We start from the raw sequence: 21,390 nt of genomic DNA, 5'->3' as shown, positions 1-21,390 counted from the left end.
TATTGCCACGGCTGCATTCAGGCACCAGAAACCACTGGCCTATATCATTCAAGTGAATCCAATTGCTGCTGAGGATTTGGAGCTGCTTGGAGCAGTAGTGCTTACTCGTCAATGCACCTGCTCACCTTCAGGGATGGTTTTAAGTGTCTGTGACCTCTTGGACAAAATAAAAATGCCTATCAGAGTGGAATGTTTGAATATATATAGATAACATACAGATAGTGCTCAGAGATGAAGAAAAGCCTGAGACAAATCGAAATAAAATTTATGTTACAGAACAAGTGCAAAACAATAGAAGGAAATGTGATATGGAAGTACCTGGTATATAAAACAAGAGACACTAACCCATATTGTGGAAACTTACAGCACAAATATAAGTGTGTCCCACAGCACACTTCTCCAAGATTATCATTTAAAATGTAGGTGCTCTCCTCCCCAAGTCTTCTTATATAGGCACAGCTATCACCTGGGGCAGTAGCAGATGCTTGGAAGTGAAGGCACAGCTAAATGGGGCTATCAATTTCCTAACAGGCACCCTTAGGAAAACTGCTTCTCAGGCTTAATATTGTACAGTGATACAGGTTTGCATTTGTTTTGCGAAAAGGACTATTGCAGACCCTTTACATGCAAAACAATGTAATCACAGTGTTCTAATAGAGAGGTTCTAGGCATGTGTATGGTGTGTACTTCTTCAGTTTCTTTAAAGACAACATGTCTAACGATTCATTGTTTATCAATGTATTAAGCAACTAGTTTGTGTCTAGTATTATAACAGGTAGTGGTTGATGGTAAATTAGTGACTTTCAAATTCACAAGTTTGTGAAATCTTTGCCCATCCTCAAGGAGCTTAAAGAAAAGATAGTATTTGAGAGAGTATAAAATAGATTTGAATTCTACATAAAGAAAACAATTCATGAATAATTACATTTTGAAATGTGCCATAGTAATGTCAAGAAAAGAAATCTGCAGAATGATGTATGTGATAATATCATTAAGGAATCTATACAAAAGGTGCTATTTGATCTTCATTTCAAAAGATAGACGACACTGTAATAGAGTTTAGGGAGAATGGGTTCAGCTAAAGAGTAGAAACAAACACAACAACCAGATAGAAGTGTACAATTCCTGCTTCTTGACCCTGGCATTCCCCTGTACTGGGGCATATGATCTTCTCAATACCAAGGGCCCCTCCACCTATTGATGGCCAACTAGGCCATCCTCTGCTACATATGTAACTAGAGACACAGATCTGGGGGGTACTGGTTAGTTCATATTGTTGTTCCTCCTATAGGGTTGCAGACCCCTTTAGCTCATTGGGTACTTTCTCTAGTTCCTTCATTAGGTGCCCTGTGTTCTATCCAATAGATGACTGTGGGCATCCACTTCTGTATTTGCCAGGCATTGGTATAGCCTCACAAGAGAGAGCTGTGTCAGGTACCTGTCAGCAAAATCTTTCTGGCATATGCAATAGTATCTGTGTTTGGTGGTTGTATATGGGATGGATCCCCAGGTGGGGCAGTCTCTGGATAATCTTTCCTTCCCTCTCAGCTCTGAACTTTGTCTCTGTAACTCCTTCCATGGGTATTTTGTTCCCCATTCTAAGAAGGAGCTAGATGGGTTGGGGAGCAGGGTAGGGGATGGTATAGGGGGATTTGGGGATAGTCAAGTGTAAATGAGGAAAATATGTAATAATAAAATAATAATTTAACCCAGTTTTCTACTCTCTTCCCACCCACAAACAATACTTTTGCATTCTCAAAGACTTTGAAAGCTTATTTTTTTCCAAACACAATGAAAATAAATCTTACAGTTTCATAAAATATACAGAAATAAAAAAGAAGTGTACAATTCACAGATCTATGAGAGATTGGCTTTATCGGTTTAAGAATATAAGCTTCATCACCAAACAGTAACAACAACAACAACAAAAACAAATAAAATAAATGTGTGGGTAAAATTAGCTAGCATCTAAAAATTCCATAGGAAAATTCTGAATGAGATTTAAAAACAAAAACAAACAAACAAATAAACACCTCAGTATAGCTGGCAATGTGGCACAAAGGTGATTGAGCCATTGACCACATTTCTTGTACAATTCCTCTATTATCTGACCCCTGAATGAGGAAGAAATTCAACAGCATTTATTTTATACAATATGTAAATGTACCAAAGAGAAGACAGTATCCAAATCAGCATGGTTTTCAGAAGGCTTGCATCTCCATCCTTCTACTGCTAATAGTAACACACTTCCCTATTCCCAAAACTATTCTCAGGCATGGTCACTCTGGTCCCACGTCTTGGCTACTCAAATTCCAGTTTACTTTATCTACTCCTATTTTAAAGACAGTCTTCAAGTCTTTAGGTTCAAATAATTTTTTTTTTAATTTTTTAGCAGAGATCCAGTAGCGAGTGTGATTGTGCATCATAAATACTTCTTCTTTTCTCTAATTTTCCTAAATCATAAACCATCTTTTATATATGTTACCACATATGTGAAGGACAAACAAAATACCAACAAGAGAAAGGATAAATTTAAATAAAATAGAATATGAATCTCAGAATTTTATCCAACATGCAGATGATTTAAGTCAACAGGAATAATTAAAGAAAGGCTCTATTCTTTCCAGAATAAGCATTTCAGTTTCAGATGATGAAAATATCATGATTTTCCAAATAATTTTCATGCTCCCTCCCTTATCTTCCCCAAATACTTATTATGATTACTCTGTTTACCTTCAGAAATGATTAGAGTCTTCGAGGAAGAAGATACCACACAAATGAGAACAAGGCCATGTAGTAGGAAGGAATATTAAATTTAAGAAATTTTGAGCTAGCATTTGAAATGTAAATGAAGAAAATACCTAATAAAAAGTTGGAAAAAGAAAAAAAAAGAAATTCCAAAGCCAATTAGTGATTTTTCAATAGAAGCCATTACTTTACATAATTTAAAACTATTCAGTGATGAACTCTTAATGTCAGTTTTCACACTGAAACAGAACCTACAAGTTTTACATAGGAACTCTATTTCTATGATATATACAATGCTTAGAGCAACATCAGATCCACTTGTTAAACACCATGCTTGTATATACACACACACACACACACACACATATATATATATATATATATATAATCCTAGCTTGTAAAGATATCATCTTAAATGATAAAACAAGGAAATCTTGTCTGGCAATATAATTTTACTCAAATTTATAGGGCTGAATACTTTCTCTTTAAAAAAAAATATAATCAGTGACAATGCTAATGAAATCAAAACCATATTTAAATAATCAGCTTGTTATCATTTTATTGTCAAATTAGTGAGTATCCAGGAATGAGTATCTGACCCACACTTCAGCATGTTTAGGTTTCTTTTTTCTCTTGTAGGAATTTCTGACTGCCTTTCTATTCTTCTATCTCTTGTGGCAGTGCTGTGTAAATTGGGCCAGCTTCTTTTGTGTTTGAACTTAGCTGCCTTTGTATTTCACACTTTATCTGAATGCTTCCATCTACATATAAATTAATGTCTTCATAATTGTGAGGTCTTCAAAGGGTTAAGAAGCTTTCAGAAGAACCTAATTTATATGCAGTGTAAAACTTATGTTCTGGTATGCAATAGTTCACAAAAGCTGTTTAGTTTACAAGGACAAATTTAAATTCTAGCAACTTAAATAATTGTGTGAACTCCAGACCAGAGACTATGTAAATTTGCTACTATTCTTTATCTTTCCAGAGGATGCTTTCCTTATGCCTTTATTGCCTCTGTAAGCTAACCCTATCTCTGATAATGGCACTATTTTAGATGACACGGATGAATACACTTAAGATTCAAGTCATCTTCCTAGCAAAGTGGTAATCCTGTAAGGAAGGTCAATAAAAACATGCCTATTAAGCCAAACTCTGTAAGAAGCAAGCAAGATAGTCTTATTAGTGTCTCTCTCATGCCTGCTATCTGATTTCTTTAGGGAAGTACATCTATTTACCAATTTAAATCCTGTTGTTCAGCTCATTTCTAGCACTTCTTTGTCTTCAATTGCTAGAAACAAGTAAACAGAATCAATGTCATTCTTAGCACTCGTAGAAAAAGAGTTAAGTCAGAGATAGCTAATCTTCTCCTTATTATTTAGGAATCAATCAACACCTTTCAATGAAATATGGCTGTCTTAGAAGATGAAGTTTTAAGGAAGGTTTTAATTGCTTAGTTTATTTTTTTTAAATGATGTCCTAAAAGAGACAGAGACAGATAATGTTTCAGAGGCTAAATTAGGTATAATTCCAAATGAGCAGAAAAATGCTCTGCTCATTTTCAGTATTTCATATATGCATATGTGTAATATATATATGTATATATATATATGCAGGAAATAATATTTTTGGAGAATCAGTTCCTATAATGATAATTCTTCTCTACCAAAAGTAAAAACAAAATGAAGCCTGCACCATGAGTGTGTTTCCACGTGCATATTCACTCAAGCATCATATGTAAATCATAAGAAATTTATATTTTAGTTAAATATGGTTGGTCTTAAGGGAAAACTTTACATGACAGCATCAAACCAGATAGTATGTAGGTTTGATGTATAGGTTACCTCAGAGTGACATATGAGAAGTGTGAATGGCAACAACTTCAACTTCATTTTATTAAAACAAGTTATATATCATGGGCCAGCCAACACCACCATTACCACTGCCAGTGGAATCACAGACTGGAGCTGAAAGAACTATGAGGAAATAGAGATACATAACACTTCCCTCTGCTATTGGCGTATTTTCCTGAGATCATCTGTTGTTAGTACCTGTAAATACACTGCTGGTTTATTGGAAGCAGATGTTTTTATCATGTAATGTTGGATCGTCCCAAGAATGAAAATTTAAGCAAAATCAATAGATTCAATTTCCATGTTCTAGAGTAAATACACTGAAATGTTTCTTGTAATGGATTTTACTGGCAAGGACAAGACATTTTTTTTCTCTAGTAGCAGCGTTAATATTCTGTAATCATTAAAACATACTGAAGAGAAATGAAGAGTTCAAAAAACAAAGGTCAGGAAACTCAGAAAGCAAAGAGATGCGACCTGGTGGGCTAAGCTGCTGTGTAACCAACCAAGGGCCAAAGGCTCTGCTCAAGACAATCACACACATATCGCAGCCCACATCAGAAGTTTTCTGCCATGGGGTCTTAAACACTTCCTTATCTTAGAGAGCAATTCCTCTGACTTAATTGCTAATCAACCACAACCAGAACAAAGAAGAGAAGATTAAAAGGAAACATATTTCCCCTGAGCAATAATACCAGGAAAACAAATTCAAAATGATATGAGAACATACTTAAGTTTCAGACTTGTAATTCAAATCTAATTTAAAAAAAAATCATATTGACCTCACAGGCAGAATTCATTAGGATGTTCTTTGATAATTGAAGCACATTGGGACTGAAATTTTACTGTACTAAAACTGTATGCTCAATCCTAAGAATGATCTCTCTTGCTGCCCAAACTGATATCAAGTAGCTGTTATTTGTTTGTTTGTTTGTTTATTTATTTATTTAAATTTCCTTGGTCCTGGTACTCACTGAAAGGCCATTTAAACTACTCACTTATGGTTAAAAGTGTTCCATAATCAGTCTTATGTAAAGCCTGAGGCACAAGAAAATAAATTCCTACATGTTAAAATTATTAAAATTATTAATTTCTCTCTATATATATGCATATATATATATATATATATATATATATATATATATATTCTGTGTGTGTGTCATTGTCTGTCTCTGTTTCTGTCTCTGTCTCTGTTTCTGTCTTTCTTCTCCCCTCCTTCTCTCTCTCCCTGCCTCTCTTCTCTAGCAGAAACAAATACTATTTCATCTATTACACGGTGGACTAGGAAGTAGCAAACATACCGCCTTCATCCTCAAGCAAATCTCCTTGAATTGTCATAGACTGCAGCAATCTCTTAACTAAGGCCTAAAATTAGTTTAGAAATAATAATACAAAAATCGAATTACAGAAAAATACTGAATACAAAGATGGAACCACACTAAGTTTCTGCTCAAAAGAGACTAAACTTGTAAATGTGAATAGCAATCTACTCTCATTTAAAACCTATTCATACCTTACATTATAAAGTGCAGGTGTGTTCATTTCTTAGCCTATAATTGTCCCAAATGAAATCCCTAGGACCACCCAAAATTGAATACAATTTTAAATATTATATTTGCTAGTTTCCTATTAAAATGCTTAGTGTTGATTTATTGTATTTATAAAACTAAGTATGAGCACAAAAGACACAAATATAGGCATTTGTAATATTACTAAAAACTGAAAAATATTAGGCTAACAGTAGTTGGTAGGGGGAAACTTTCGGCCCATTTTCTTTGGTTTACTGAGTAAGCCTATTTTATTATTAAAAATAAATATATGTTCATATACATTCTAAAATAAATTATATATTATTTTTTCTTTAAATTTTTACAAGCATAACTTATATCCTTATTGCCTATAAAACAGAAAAAGTGTTAGATGTTTTGCTTGGTATACATGAAAGGGTCTGGCATGTTCTATAGACATCTAAACTACTGATTTCTCAGTTTCTTGTATAAAATGTGGTCATTTCAGATAAAACTTCTATATAACCTGCACACTTTAATTATCTCCAGATTACTTTAAATAGCTAGACTCTGTATATGCTATGTAAATAGTGACACTAATTTTTGTACTTAATAATGACAAGAAAAAAATGTGCATATTCAACTCAGTTACAAATTTCTTAAGATATTATTTTATATGACATAGGTTGATTATTTCTCTAAAACCTTTTAATACAGGTGGCCAGCTGTATCTACTACTCACGTGTTTTATTTATATGATAATAGATATTTTAGCAGCAAAGTGCTGGTATTTTAATTATTTTAAGATGTTAAATCAATTATTATAATATTTATGATATATATGTAATGATAGATCCAAACATATAGATGTTAGGAAAAGATTATATTAAGTAAACCTCCACAATTGTCCTCTAAACTGAACTTTTATCACCTAACGTCTGTTTGTGGACAATATTTGCAAGCTTCACTATGTTGATTACCTTGATAATTTCAGCAACCAAAAGCAAGTATTGAAAATGATACAATAACTTTAAATTTGCTACATAATTACCCCTAAATAAATACTACTAAGTATAAGGCAAACATATATTTATGAATGCACTCGCTGTAAACATGATAAAATTCGTATTCTGGCTGGAAATGAATGGAAGGGTCATGCCTAAAGGCAAAGTCCAGAGCTATCCAGTGGATATAAAGATAAATTTTGCTCTGCCTAACCACACTTTTGGGGTTCTTGATGCTCAGGCACAGCTCACAGCCAAACTCAGAAATTCATACCAATCAATGGCCGTGCAAATTGTGGGTGCATCTCTGGACATGTAGATGTGTACCTGTTAGCATACATATGATATGCACTTGAGCAGAAAGTAAATATCAGATCAAGACAGAAATGTGCATAAGAAAATAGGGAACAAACTATTGAAATTTGTATTCTGAAAGCTAAAAATATATTTTGGCATTTATTAAAATTAACTTGTAATACATTGAAAAATAAAACTCTCCTTCTCAGCTGGCGAAAAATAATCCCAATAATTTAAGAGAAAAACAGAGATTTTATATAGATTCTGCATGCTTATATGGGCATACACACAAACCTGAAGTTTTAAACTTTAACTTAAAATCTCCAAGTGAGAGACAAGAATAATTCTTCTCACTCTGATGTTATCCATTTAAGGCTATTTTTCCCCATTACATTTTATCTCCAATATCCATTCATTTCCGCACAGGAAGTAAGGCAACTTCGAGTCCATTTCTGGCATAAGTTAAGCAACACAAATAAATATAACAGTGATTTGTCGATTGCCAGAATATGCTTTTATATTTTTTCAACATAGCAACAACCTGATATAATCATTTTCTCCAATGATGAGCCTTTTCTGTATGCAGAGATTACACTCCTCAGAGGGCAATCAAATCTATGAAACACATTCAAATGATTCAGTAACTGAGAGTATACAAATCCAGACTATACATGTAATGAATAGCTTAGGCTTCTCCTTATACGTCTCCCTGTTTTCCACTCAGCTGGACCAGCTACATCAAACCTCAGTGTGCTTAGATTATCTACATCACATCCAGAGCATGCATGGAGATTAGAATATATTGACAAATTGCATCCACTTCAGAGGATAGTGATGCTGTGTTCTGGCAGATATTAGAATTCATATGAATTAGATTCTGCCCTGACTCTAGGAATTCATATTGGAGTGATGTGTAAAGATATTTTTTTTAAAGTAGTGCACTAAAAGCCTCTGATAAGCTCCCATAAAGAAACCTTATCTAAGATGACATGCAACTGGTTGTCCAAAAAACAGGAAATTGAGGACCTAGTAAACAGTTCTTATGACTGTGATAGGGAAGTACTTTGCTTGACACCAACAATTCACACAAAAAAAAGTCTCTCTTTCCTGTATAGGCCACTCTGGTGAATCCAATTGTCCCTTGGCAAAACTTATCCTGTCTAGAATATGAAACTAGTATAACAGGTAGACGTTCCATAATTGCCAATGGCCCACTAAAACTCATTTAAATATAATAAACAATCCCGACTTCGTGCATTTATTTTCTTGCCTCAACTCCACACACGCAGCTCCTCCTAACGAATTAGCAGCAAATCACTACGACTTTCCCTTAAAGAAATAAGGTCCACATTTCCGCATGGCAAATGCACAGTCATATGAATGCCATCTTACAAGTAAAATTCGGATCACAGAGAAGAAAGCTAGCAGATGAAGAAATTGCTCACCTGGAGGAAGCGGATCAACAGACTGAAGTCTAGTAGTGATGGTGTGTAGGGTGAGGATAGCAAAGGAAAGCAAAGTCGGGAATGCTTGAAAAATAAAATATTTTTAGTTAACAAATAGAAAGACCAAGGGAGACAAAAAGGGCCAACTGAATCATGAATCCTTCCTTATCAATTTGTTTTTTTAATTATATTTCAGAGAATAATCAATTCCCTAAAAGCTATGGGCAATGACAATTCCTCAGTTACATAAGATGTAGGCTCCCCATGAAAAATTACTTTAAGTGAGATTTTCATTTCAGTGAGATGGAAAAAAAATATGTTACTGCCAGTAACTCCAGTCAATGGAAACTTACATCAGAGTGATGATATGTCCATTTATTCAAATAAACAGAAAATGTAAAGCAGCGAATAACTGAAATTTAAGTTCGAAACTATTCTATAATAGACCCAGAGATAAAGGCTTATTCAAAATGTTCACTGCATTTTAAACACTAGTTACACGATGCAGGTTATCTGAAGTTCAAACAATATGTTATATATATAATTTATCTCTTAAGGGGCCAATCAATATTAAGAATGTATTTACTTTAGTAATGGTTATACATCAATATATCAATCTGTAGTCTCAAATATATATTCATGTATAGCTCCAACTATACATTTTATATTGCAATGAGTATCTCTTTCAGCAAAGATATATGTTCTAACACTATATAATAGTACATAAATAACATATGCCTAAATTTTAAATGTAACTTTTTGTTAAGTGTGAAGACAGTAACAATACAAATTTTGAAATACAACATATTTTTCCTTTTGATATTTTCGGTTTTAACTTCATGAGCCTCTGACTTAGGTATATAATGATATCATGGGCATGTATAATTGATCTACTTCCTAGAATAAAGAAAAAAAAAGGAAAGAATATTTTGTTTTGAATTTGTATGACAGAAATGTGCAATGAATATCTGGAATCAATTGTTGCCTAAAGTCCTGCCAGAAATAAAAATGAAAGGATAAATGCCTGCTGGTAAGCATAGGTAACTTCATTTTTAAAGCAATCTCATTTTCTTAGCTCTGTGACTAAGTGCACATCTGTTGTGGCCGTCCCTTAGAGTGAGAATATGCAGATTCTATGGTAAAGCAGGCTGAGTAGTTACTCAGAGTGCAAACATTTTCTCACTGTTGTCCTATATGTATTTCCTTCTCTCCTACAACCACCACCAGTTTCCTGTTGAGTGTGTGTGTGTGTGTGTGTGTGTGTGTGTGTGTGTGTGCGCGCGCGCTTTTCCCTCTAATCTTAAAGCACAACTCCAATAACAGATGAAACTCCTAAAAAGGTCTGCCTCAATTACATGTGTAAATGTAATATTCATCACAATGAATGATACACAGAATCTACAAAATACAGTAGATCTCAAAGTGTTCTTACTACCGCGTTCACTTGAAAATTCTAAAAGGACATTAGAATTCATTCCTACAGAAGACATAGAGGAAAATGTGTATAACCCATGATATTGATTAATCTTAATTGCTATTAGACATAGTATTATTTCTGTATATTATTCAGGTTCCTTGTATTTTCATCAGACCTATCAACAAATGAACCGTTGTTTCTAACTGATGGATCACCAATCAATATCTAATGCATTTTAGATACAGCCAAACTATTATATTATTTTACCATAACATAGATAGAGCCATATACGGTATAGACAGACTTTAATTGGAAAAATTCAGTGAGTTTATTGCTCAGGCTGAATTGAAGCCAAGTCCTCCGAATTTATTTCCATCCAGTACTAAAACAGAGGAACTTATTTAGAAATAAGGTCTTTGAGGCTGAAATTCCCTAGGACAAAGTCACACTGGATTACATTTGCTCTAATGCAAAGATTATTGTAAGAAGACAAAGCAGACATAGAGACAGGCAGAGAGATCTCAAAGGGACCAGGGTGACAGACCTTAGAAGTGGATCTGAGATTGCTGACAACTGCTTGAAGCTAGGAAGAAACAAGGAAGCGTGTCTGAAACAGCATGGCACAGCTACCTCCTTAATTCTGTAGGTATAGATTCTGTATATGTGAGATCTTACAAACTGTTGCTTTAAGGCACATAATAACATCAGCACGTTGCTACAGCAGCTCTTGCCAACTAATACTGCCTATTGAGAGAGAAATGTCAAGTCATAAAAGAAATAAAAAGAAAAAAATATCTCTATAAAAGAAAATGGGACAATTAGCCACAAATTAAAAAAAAAGCACTATAAAGTTCAAACATGTCAAGTTAAATTTAAGTTTTTTTTCTCTATGCAATGATTCCTAAATCCTTTGGCCAAAGAGTTATAACTGTATGCTACTGAAAAATCAATGACAATGACTACAAGACCTGCCAGACCATTATGGAAATTAATCTTAAAAAAAAAATAACACAAAGCACCTTGAATTAGACATAGTCTTGAAGTTATGATAACTAAATTTCGGATAGTTTAAACTTATAATGATGAAAAAATAACATGAAACCAGTAAAAAAATAATTTTCAACTTCTTTGGGAAAATGATATGGGTTCTCATGTTCTCTTGAAAACTATCAGATTCCGTCAGCTATTCGATTATAGGGTAAACCCATGGTAATAAGCAAGAGAATGCTGCTTAGCATGGATGAACAGTAGGTCAGGTGAATTAAGTTAGTGTTTGCCTAAGTAAGCTCTTTTCCACTTTCGAATGGATTCAGCAGGTGCAACCCCACAGAAAGTCCCAGAGGTTCTGTAGGATGCTTTGTCAAAAAGTTTCCAAACTATTAGCTGCCTTTGCTGTTTCCTAAGACTGCTGAGGATCTTATTTTCATGTGCTATTGTGTTTGAAATTCTGGACAGTACAGCACATTCCTAGCTCCATAAGAAGGGACAGCTTTCCTTGAGCTGCTTCCTTGTCTGTTGTTATTAAAGAAACTTTGTAAGTAAAGGTATCCGCACACCTGTGTATGTGTATTTTTATTAACAATTACAATAACAGTGACCAAAAAGAAAAAAGAAAAAAAAAAACTGTAAGGATTTACACAGTATATTTTGGGCATATTCTTTCTAGTCCCCAACTCATCCAAGTTCTGCCTCTCAACCCACCCAACTTCATAATCTTCTCTCTTAAATAAGAAAAAGAGAAACAGAATGGAATAAACCAACAAAGAATGTAGATTCTATTGGCTAACTACTCCTGATGATGGCACTTGGCCTGTCATGTTGATCCATTCAGTGTCACTGTACGTAAAAAGGTGGTTTTCCCTCTCCACGCATGCATAAATCGCAAATAGCTTCTTGGCTAGGCATGGTTCTTTGTGTCCACTTCTCTTTCTCCATGCTATGGTTTTGTCTGGCTTGAGCTTGAGCAAGTCTTGATTATTCTGTCACAGGCTCAGTGAGTCAGCTGCCTTTGGTCTGGAAAATGCTTGAAATTTCCTTGAAACGATACGATAACCCTAGATCTTTCGTAAGCTAATATATAATCTATACCATTTCTTTTTAAATTTATATTCAAATATATCACCATAGATTTTTCTCAAGTATACTGCACTTGGATAGATTCTGTGGAAAGAAAGATGAAATTTTTTTTTAAAAAATATTTTTTAAATAAAACAGGAAAGCTGGACAGGGATTTGTAAAGATAATGATGCTTAATGTTGGGGGTCCCAAAAGGAGAGAGGATGGGTGACTATAAGCAGAATATACTGCACACATGTATGAGTTTGTCAAGGAATACATATAATTTTTAAAAACTGAGTTAACTCTTTCTAGTCTGTTTTGAACTGGAATAAAGTATATTACTTTATAACTAATTTTGATGCAGTATTCACCTGTCCTAGTAATTGCAAAGCTTGAGTGAGAATCTATTATCAGTCTATAACAAGTTGAATAATTCTCCTCAAAGTGATTGAACCCAGTAGTTTTATATATATATATTATATTATATATATATATATATATATATAAATTCATTAATTATTTTAAGTGCTGTGGATGTGCTTGTGTATGTGTATTGCATCAATATATTGCACATGGAGGCCAAATTAGCATACCAGAAGTCCTCAATTTGTAGTTACGCAAAATTCTGAGGAACCAGTTAGGTGCTAGGAGCTGAACCCTGGCCCTCTGGAATAGTTGTAAGCTCTCATAACTTCTGATCAATCTATAGCAACCCCAAGATAGTATTTAATACATGGATACAATAAAATTTGTCTTTCAAATTAATGATACCGTTTACAGTAAAATGTTTCTACAGCATATTAAGTCCACTTATGTGATAACTCAAAGCCCACTTTATTTTAGAACAGTAAGATAACTCTGCAAATTCATTTCAAACAATGAGGCTTCTGTCCCAATCTTTTTTTACAGGAGCCTGTGAATAGGGGGTTGAATCATTGGTCCAGATTTTACAAGAGAAAATCACTATTAAAGTTATTCCTAGTTTTTGGCTATTAACAATTTCAAAGGCCTAGAAATATAATGGAAAGTTAGATTTTTTTTAATTGCATTGGTAAGTTTTTGGTTTTCTACAGAATTTCTCTTGCTCAAAGGCTGTTTTAGTGACCAAATTTTATTATCTGAAATCCTTTCTAGAAAGTATGTCTATGCTAGCCCCAGACTCCAGGAAAGCAAGAGGCTCCCAGGACCCAAGAGCAACGACTTTAGCAGAAATACCCAACAAAGGGGAAGATACAACGTGTAGAGACCACCTTCATTAGAATAGCACGGCTCCTTGTTGAGGGATGGGGCCACACACCCATCTCAAAATTGTTATCCCAGAAATGTTCCTGCCAAAAAGAAAGTCAGGGACAAAAAAATGTAACAGAAACTGAAGGAAAGGCTGTCCAGAGACTGCCCCACTTAAGGATTCATTCCATCTGCAGACACCAAACCTCCACACTATTGCTGACACCAGGAAGTGCTTGATGACAGGAGCCTGGTATGGCTGTAGTCTGAGAGGTTCTACCAGCACCTGACTAATACAGGTGCAGATACCCACAGCCAACCATCCGACTGAGCCCAGAGACTGCTAAGGAAGAGCTAGGAGAGGGACCGAAGGAGCGGAAGTGGTTTGTAACCCCATAGGAAGAACAATATCAACTAACTGGACCACCCAGAGCTCCCAGGGACAAAACTATCAACCAGAGAGTACACATGGAGGAAGTCGTGGCTCTAGATACATATGTAGAGGATGACCTTATTTGGCATCAATGGGAAGGGAGGCCCTTGGTCTTATGGAGTCTCGATGCCCCCGTGGGAAAATGCAAGAACAGTGAGGAGGGAGTGGGTGAGTGGGTAGAGGAGCACCTACATAGTGGCAAAGGGAAGGGGGGAAGAGGGGATGGAATGGGGAGGTTGTGGAGGGGTAACTAGGAAAGGGGATATCATTTGACAATAAATGAATAAAATGATTAGTAACAATAATGAAAGCATGTCTAGGAAGACTCATGAACCCATACATTCATCATTGTCTTTGACAATGGCTACAATGTAGGATGAAATCTCTAAAACATTTTCACTTTTATGTTAAAACAAAATGTCATGTTGATAAGTTCAGATTGGGTTGTGATTAAATTTCAGTGACTACAAACATATATAACTAAATTTTCATTCAGTTAGTCTTGAAGTCAGAGATCGGGTATCTGTGGGTATGAAATATATCTATCAAAGTCAGAAACTCATCTGAAGTTTTCTATGTGGGTTTCTCTAACTGTATAACAACAGCAATAACTAAAAGTGAAAGATATGTATGTATGCGTTCAAAATAAGACAGAAAGCAAACTGTTCAGTTACATAGTCAAACATAGGGACTTCATAGGCAGTCCATAATTACAGAAATTGTTTTCTGAATATGGTTCACTATTTCTCTTTTGTAATTTGAATGTATTTTACTACATAATAAAAGTGATTTTACTATGTGAAAATTGAATTTTGAATAGGCCTTTATATTAGTTTACAAAGCATGCTAAGTTCAGACTGTGGTTAAATTAGAGTACTAAATAGAGCATTCTAACTAGCACAAGATAATTAAGTGAGCCCTAGGAACACAGAGATAAAATACAATAGGAGACCAGGTACAGCACTACTATATCCTCATTTCCCAGATACACACAGGATTCTTTGACAGTGTGTAAAACACCTGTCTTCAACTCTAATCTCCAATTCTCTCCTCCACATACAGTCTTCACCTGTACTCTAGGTTCATTTTCCTCCACTAAGACTTTATTTACAACTCAAGGACCATATAAAGCTTAACAGGAAAGAAGGCCATAGTGTGGATGCTTCAAACCCACTTAGAAGTGGAAACAAATAATCATGGTAGGCAGAGGGAGGGAGGAACCTGGGAGGGAGAGGAGAGGGAGAGGAAAGATGGCAGGGCAAGTATGGAAAGAGACAGGAGAGAAGTCCACAGGGCCAGAATAATAAATATAAATAAGTAGCAATGGGGGATGAAGAACTTGGGGAACCACTAGAAAGTCCCAGGTGTCAGGGATGTGAGAGTTTCTCAACACCAATGGGGATGACATTCTCCAAAATACCCAACAGCAGGGAGATAGAACCTGAAGAGACTACCTCCAGTAAATAGACATGGTCCTCAGTAGAGGAATAGGGCCACCCACTTATCTAAAAAATTTTAATGCCCTTCCATGCAATCCATTTCATCAGAAAACAAACTACGACATTATTATTGATGCCAAGATGTGCTTGTAGACATAAGACTGGTATGACTGTTGTCTGAGAGGCTCTGGCAGCACCTGACTAAAACAGATGCACATACGCATACCCACCCATTGGACTGAGGCCTGGGACCCCAACAGAAGAGTTAGGGGAAGGGCTTAAGGAGCTGAAGGGAATTGTAATGCCATAGGAAAAACAACAGTATCAATTAATTGGATTCCCTCAGAGCTGCCATGGACTAAATCACCAGTCAAAGAGTATTCATGGGCTGGTCCATGGCTCCAGATACATAAGTAGCAGAAGACTGCCTCATCTGGTATCAGTGAGAGGGGAGGCACTTAGTCCTGTGGAGGCTTGATGCCCTAGCGAAGGGGTATGCTAGAGGGTTGAGGTGGGAGTGGGTAGATGGGTGGTTGGGAGAGCACCCTCTTTGAGTAAAGGGGATGAGGATGGGGGGGTGCTTTGTAGAGGGGAGAACAGGAAGGGAGAATAATATTTGAAATGTAAACAAATAAAATGATTAATAAAAAAAGACTATTTTCAGTCAAGCAGCACATAGCTACTATACTGCTGAAACTAAATGCACACTGATTAAATCACATCATTATTTTAAAAGTTGGTAGCCCTATCATTGAGAGAATCCACCTTCCTTGAACTTTCAAATTAACACTTTGGCCAACACCATCTCAAAAGTGGGTTGACTCTTCTGTTTTTGAAACTGTGCAAAGGTAAATTGGAAATAGAAAAATGGAGACAAGATAGAACACACATTTTTCTTCTGTAGGGAAAGTGCCAAAAGGCCAGTATTATGAGGGAGCCTCTAGTATCCTTAGATGTGCCATTTCCAACAGATTTGCCTTCCTCGCACATTGCGAACCACTTGCCAGTACAAACCATTTGGGATATGGAAAGGGCACATAGAGCAGATGAGCATTCTTTATGTATTCTTGTGCTTCATTAGTATTTAATGCAGATGCCACACTTACATTTGGTGTGCATGAGTCTATACATTTGGTTTGTATAGGTTATTTAGATTCCGTGCATGTGAGTCATTTATATTTGGTCCACGTGGATCATTTATATACCAGGTCCATGAGTGTCATGTATATTTGATGCATCTGAGTCAATCTCATTTGGACTTTATAGGTCTTTCTATTTCGTGTACCAAGATGATTTTACTCTCACACACAGATGCAATAATGCTGCTGACTTCTTGGGCTATGCAAAACAGGTTCTTGGGGAATTAATCATAGTCTGTTTCAGCTCAAATGTTCAGTCCTGGGTCTTAGATTTTTACTATTCTAAATTTATAAAATTGAGCAGTAGCACTAGAGAAAAGCAAGTGGAATTTAACTAGTTTAAATTTTTACTACATGTGTTCTTGATGGAATCCTGAAAACTCTATATAGTTTCATTTTTGTGTCTATAGAATGGATAAATTCATTCTCATTTGCTTGTCTTGAAGACAAAAGGAACTCATTTGTGCAAAGCCCTCACGTTGTAGATTAGTGAAATCTATTAAGTTACCATGCTATGTCAAGGTTGGCTTTATCAATGCAAGTACAATAGAAACTCCAGTTGAATGCAGTCATTTGTTATGTCATTTTCTAATATGACTGATAGTATTCTGTCCACTTAATGTAAGCATAAAAATGCACAATACCCATAGCATTTGGGTGGTGGTTAATCTACAACTAAGGAAATAGGAATATTTATGTGACTCTCATGACCTCTATGTTATATCTGTAATGAATGGACTTAGAAATAGAATGTCATTGATCATATGTCATCATGGTTTCCTGTTTTCTTTTCTAAAAAAATTTATGTCAATTTTGCATGTTTGAGTGATTAAATATATGTCAGTGCACCATGTACTTTCCTGGTGTATGTGGAGTCCAAGAAAGGAGAACAGTTTCCCCAAGAGCTGAGATTACAGGTGGTTGTTGAGACACCACTTAGGTGCTAGGAATTGAACTAAAAGAGAAGCAAATTCTCTTTAACTATTGAGTCGTCTCTCCAGGCCTCATAATTTCCTGAGAGCAGACTATTTACTGAGATACATTGTTTGTATTTAATCTTTCATAAAATTATTAAAAGAATGATGCAATTTCTCCTAATTATAGATGTTTGGCCGGAACACTAATGGGAGAATTACAAGAAAGAGAAGGGTATTTGACAAGGACCTTCAAACCTATAGAAGTTTAGTTTAGAATGTGTGTTACTTTTTACTGTGAGATGCTTGTTCCACTCTCCCTCTATAATATACGGATCAGAAAATCTGGGGAAGTAAAAGAGATTATAAGATGATGGCAGTGAAATTTGATGAAGTGGAAAGATGATGCTAGCTGTTGTTTTTCTAACAACTTTTTAAGTAGAATATATAGGATCTAAAAAAAGTATTCCACCAGAACTCAGCTTTCAAAGAGACTTATGAAGGAAGTATATTTCAGCTTAAGTGATTATCCATCATCTGTACGTTATTTATTAAAACTCAATGAAATTATAAAACAAAAAGGACATATATTTACTGTTAATTGAATTTTGTGCATGAGTTCCTATCTTCAGAATTGTTTGCACTGAGGTTTCTTAGCTTATCTACTTCACCTTTCCATGAACACGGTGAATTTCCCACACAGAGAATGGTATTCATTACTATACATTTATTTTATATTTTCTACACTCACTTAGTTTATGCTAACAACTAAAAATGGAGCACACATTCATTTCTACGGTCTAGCTTTTATGTCTGTCAAAACAAATTTACCCATCTAAGTCTCTTTACCTTGAAGATATTATTTTTTTAATATCAAAGGGAATATATGACTGTCTATGTTTCAACAAGGGGAAGTAGCTTTTGATATAATATAATAGAATTTCTATTTTTCAGGTTAGAATATTTAGTTCAGCTCAACAGTGAGAAAATAAAACTTGTTCTTGGGACTCTTATCTCCCATGATCACCATCAACTCTGTATGTCCCACTTTACTCAGATTAATGCACCTAGAACAAGTTGAGTCCATGAGGTTTTATCCAAACCAGTAAAATTTCAAAAGTTAAGTATTTGAAAAGCCATGCCTGGACAATAGGCACAGAGGTTTTCTAAGATGAATGTAATAAGTGATACCTCTGTCATAAAGATAACGGAGCTAAATCTTATTAGCAAATTTACCTCAACACGATAATGTCATTTAAAAGAAACAAAACTTTCATTTGAGACATAATCTCAATATTTCTTTCATGGATAAAAAAATGAAATTGTATCTTCTAAAATGAAAACAATTATAAGTGCCTTGACCAGGGTTGCTGTCTAGGTGCATAGAAAAAAAGGAGAAAGAAAATCACTGTTGGCTTTTTGGGTAACAAAGAGACAACCAACATAAACAAAATCCATGCAATGGTAGAAAGAGACATATAAAATATTAAGCTAGCCACATATATTACAATAAATTAAAAATGACAAAACATAGCAATAAAGCTGACTCCAAAAGCTCATCAACAGATAAGCAAGTGAAGTGCAGCACATACGAAAGCTGAGAAAAAGGCTCAGGTCCAGAATGAAAACGTTAAATATGCAAAGACCCTGAAATTAAACACTTGAAATGAAAAAGGAAATATGATGTGCAAATGCAGAAAGAGTTCCTATGGCACACAGCAATTAACCAAAGAAAGATCAATAATCAAAATTACAGAAAGAGCTGAGAGAATATGCTCTTAAAGGTAGGAAATTATTAGATTCCTCCATCTTCCCCATCCCTAATTTAAAAAGAGACAGTGAGGGTATGGATTGCTTTATGGGCACAGACTTTAAGAACACAAATCAATGGAACATACCAGAAGTTTACATAAACATCCAAATGTCTCTTTGACACAACATCAATGCCTTAAAGGGAATGCACACACATAGCAGTAACACAGACTGAAGTCACTCAGATTTACCACAGCTAGTCATTATCTAGGACACTGAGAGATCCTGGCAACAGCTAATCTAATAATTCTGCCATTATCTCTAATACTTCAGATCTGTGCCTGGAGCTAAACAGTTGTCAGGACAGAGCTCTATGTAACTAAATCTGAGTTGGGGGAAAGGGAGGGATGTCAAGACTAGTATAATTACCTATTTTTTCTTTTACCTTTAGCTGTGTAATAGTTCACTGATACTTTATTCCGATATTCTATGTGATGCTAAAGTTATATTTTCTTTTCTCCTGATGTGGATTTGTGACTGTACATTTGTGAGTTTTCAGCTCCAAAAACCTGCTTTATCTGTGTGCATAATATACTCCCTGAGTTTCATAACTCTATAGCTAGAGTGAAGTCATCTCAGAGAGGGATAAAGTAAATGTGTATATTCTGAGTAAGTTTCATTACTCAATGATTTCTTCATAAAAGCTAAATTCTCTTTACTACCTGGGTAAAATTATAAAATTTTAAAAATTGGAATTATGAAAAATATAGTGTGTCTTTTTGTGTTGTTCAGAAACACAAACAAACAGCGGTCAATAGTCCATACATTACTAGTTTCCCAAGGAAATGAAAAATAATCAGTATGATTTTGTAGTCCTCTGATGACTGGGGTTTGATGTCTGATTTTGCTTTAAGCTGGAAACATCTTAACAGACTCCTTTGTATCTCTTTCTCCACAGGTCAAGAGAACAGTTTGACTTCCAGAATAATTTCTAGGTATGTTATTTAAAGTCAGCACTAGAAGAATAAAACTTTAGTTAATAACAAAAAACTTTACGTACTATAGATACTTCAAAATAGCCTCTTCATGTGCATGTATGTGTGTGCATGAGTGTGTACTTGTGCATCCATGCGTGAGTGTGTGTATGCACCAATTTTTTTTAGGACAATGTGAAGTGTGACAAATTTAGAAAAAATAATGTTTAGTAAAATATAACACTTAAATTTCTTACTATTTTACTTAAATTTCATACTACACTACTTGTGCAATATGGTCTCCTACAGAGGTTACTAAAGAATATCTAGGATGCTGTGATATGTCTTAGTATATTTGAAAAAACAATGACAACAGGAATTAGAATTCTGACAATAGATGCCATTTAAATTTATGTAACATACTGTCACCAGAATAGGAGCTCTGTGAAATTGTTTTTACCTCACTCCAACTTTCTTTGTAACCCTTTACATGGTCATTTTTCCCTCAGAGATGCAAGATGCTAAAGGATTATAATGCATTTCAATATTTGCATCCTGGCTTATTTTTTTCAAGTGTATTCTATGTAAACGATTTAAATTGAAGCACTGTGAGTCAGAAAGCATTACCTGGTACCAAAGGTGTTACAGTTAACTTTTATTAGAAACTTCACAATACAAGCTAAATTAGTAAACAGTGTGGCCAGAGAACTATGCACGCTGTATATATAATCTTCTTAATATTGAGCATATTTTGCTTTTTTGGCAAAATCCACACAGTCTTATATGTGAGTCTTGAAATCACATGTAAAACATATCACCATGACTCTTAAAATAACATTTTAAACCATTCTTATATGCCAGCAAGAAGAAAAATTGATTTTAACTTTGTATTATGAGGTGATTATGTGAATATATATATTCACATAATATATATTCCTAACATAATATATTATAATATATTCATAATATAATATATATTCATAATATATATTCACATAAATATAATTATATATATAGACACATATAGTTGTTGTTGTTTTTCGAGACAGGGTTTCTCTGTATAGCCCTGACTGTCCTGGAACTCACTTTGTAGACCAGGCTGGCCTCGAACTCAGAAATCCACCTGCCTCTGCCTTCTGTGTACTGGGATTAAAGGCGTGTGCCACCATGTGCAGCTTCAATATT

The 21,390-nt window shown here is 34.9% G+C and overlaps 1 protein-coding gene across 3 annotated transcripts in view; it reads right to left on the bottom strand.

The window, feature by feature from the left end:
- The window catches only part of Pcdh17 (protocadherin 17), a 92,424-nt gene that overhangs the window by 10,472 nt on the left and 60,562 nt on the right, over window positions 1-21,390 (bottom strand). For 2 of the 3 annotated variants that reach the window (XM_029469017.1, XM_029469018.1), the window contains exon 4: window positions 8,853-8,936. The exons of the other annotated variant lie outside the window; for it this stretch is intronic. In XM_029469017.1, the coding sequence (XP_029324877.1) occupies window positions 8,853-8,936 (84 nt within the window). The remainder of the gene's footprint in view (window positions 1-8,852; window positions 8,937-21,390) is intronic. 3 annotated transcript variants of the gene reach the window in all.

Source organism: Mus caroli, chromosome 14 (genome assembly GCF_900094665.2).
Source record: "Mus caroli chromosome 14, CAROLI_EIJ_v1.1, whole genome shotgun sequence".
NCBI classification, from domain to species: domain Eukaryota; kingdom Metazoa; phylum Chordata; class Mammalia; order Rodentia; family Muridae; genus Mus; species Mus caroli.
The sequence above is the reverse complement of the archived record's forward strand: the minus strand, read 5'-3'. Positions and strand labels throughout refer to the sequence as shown.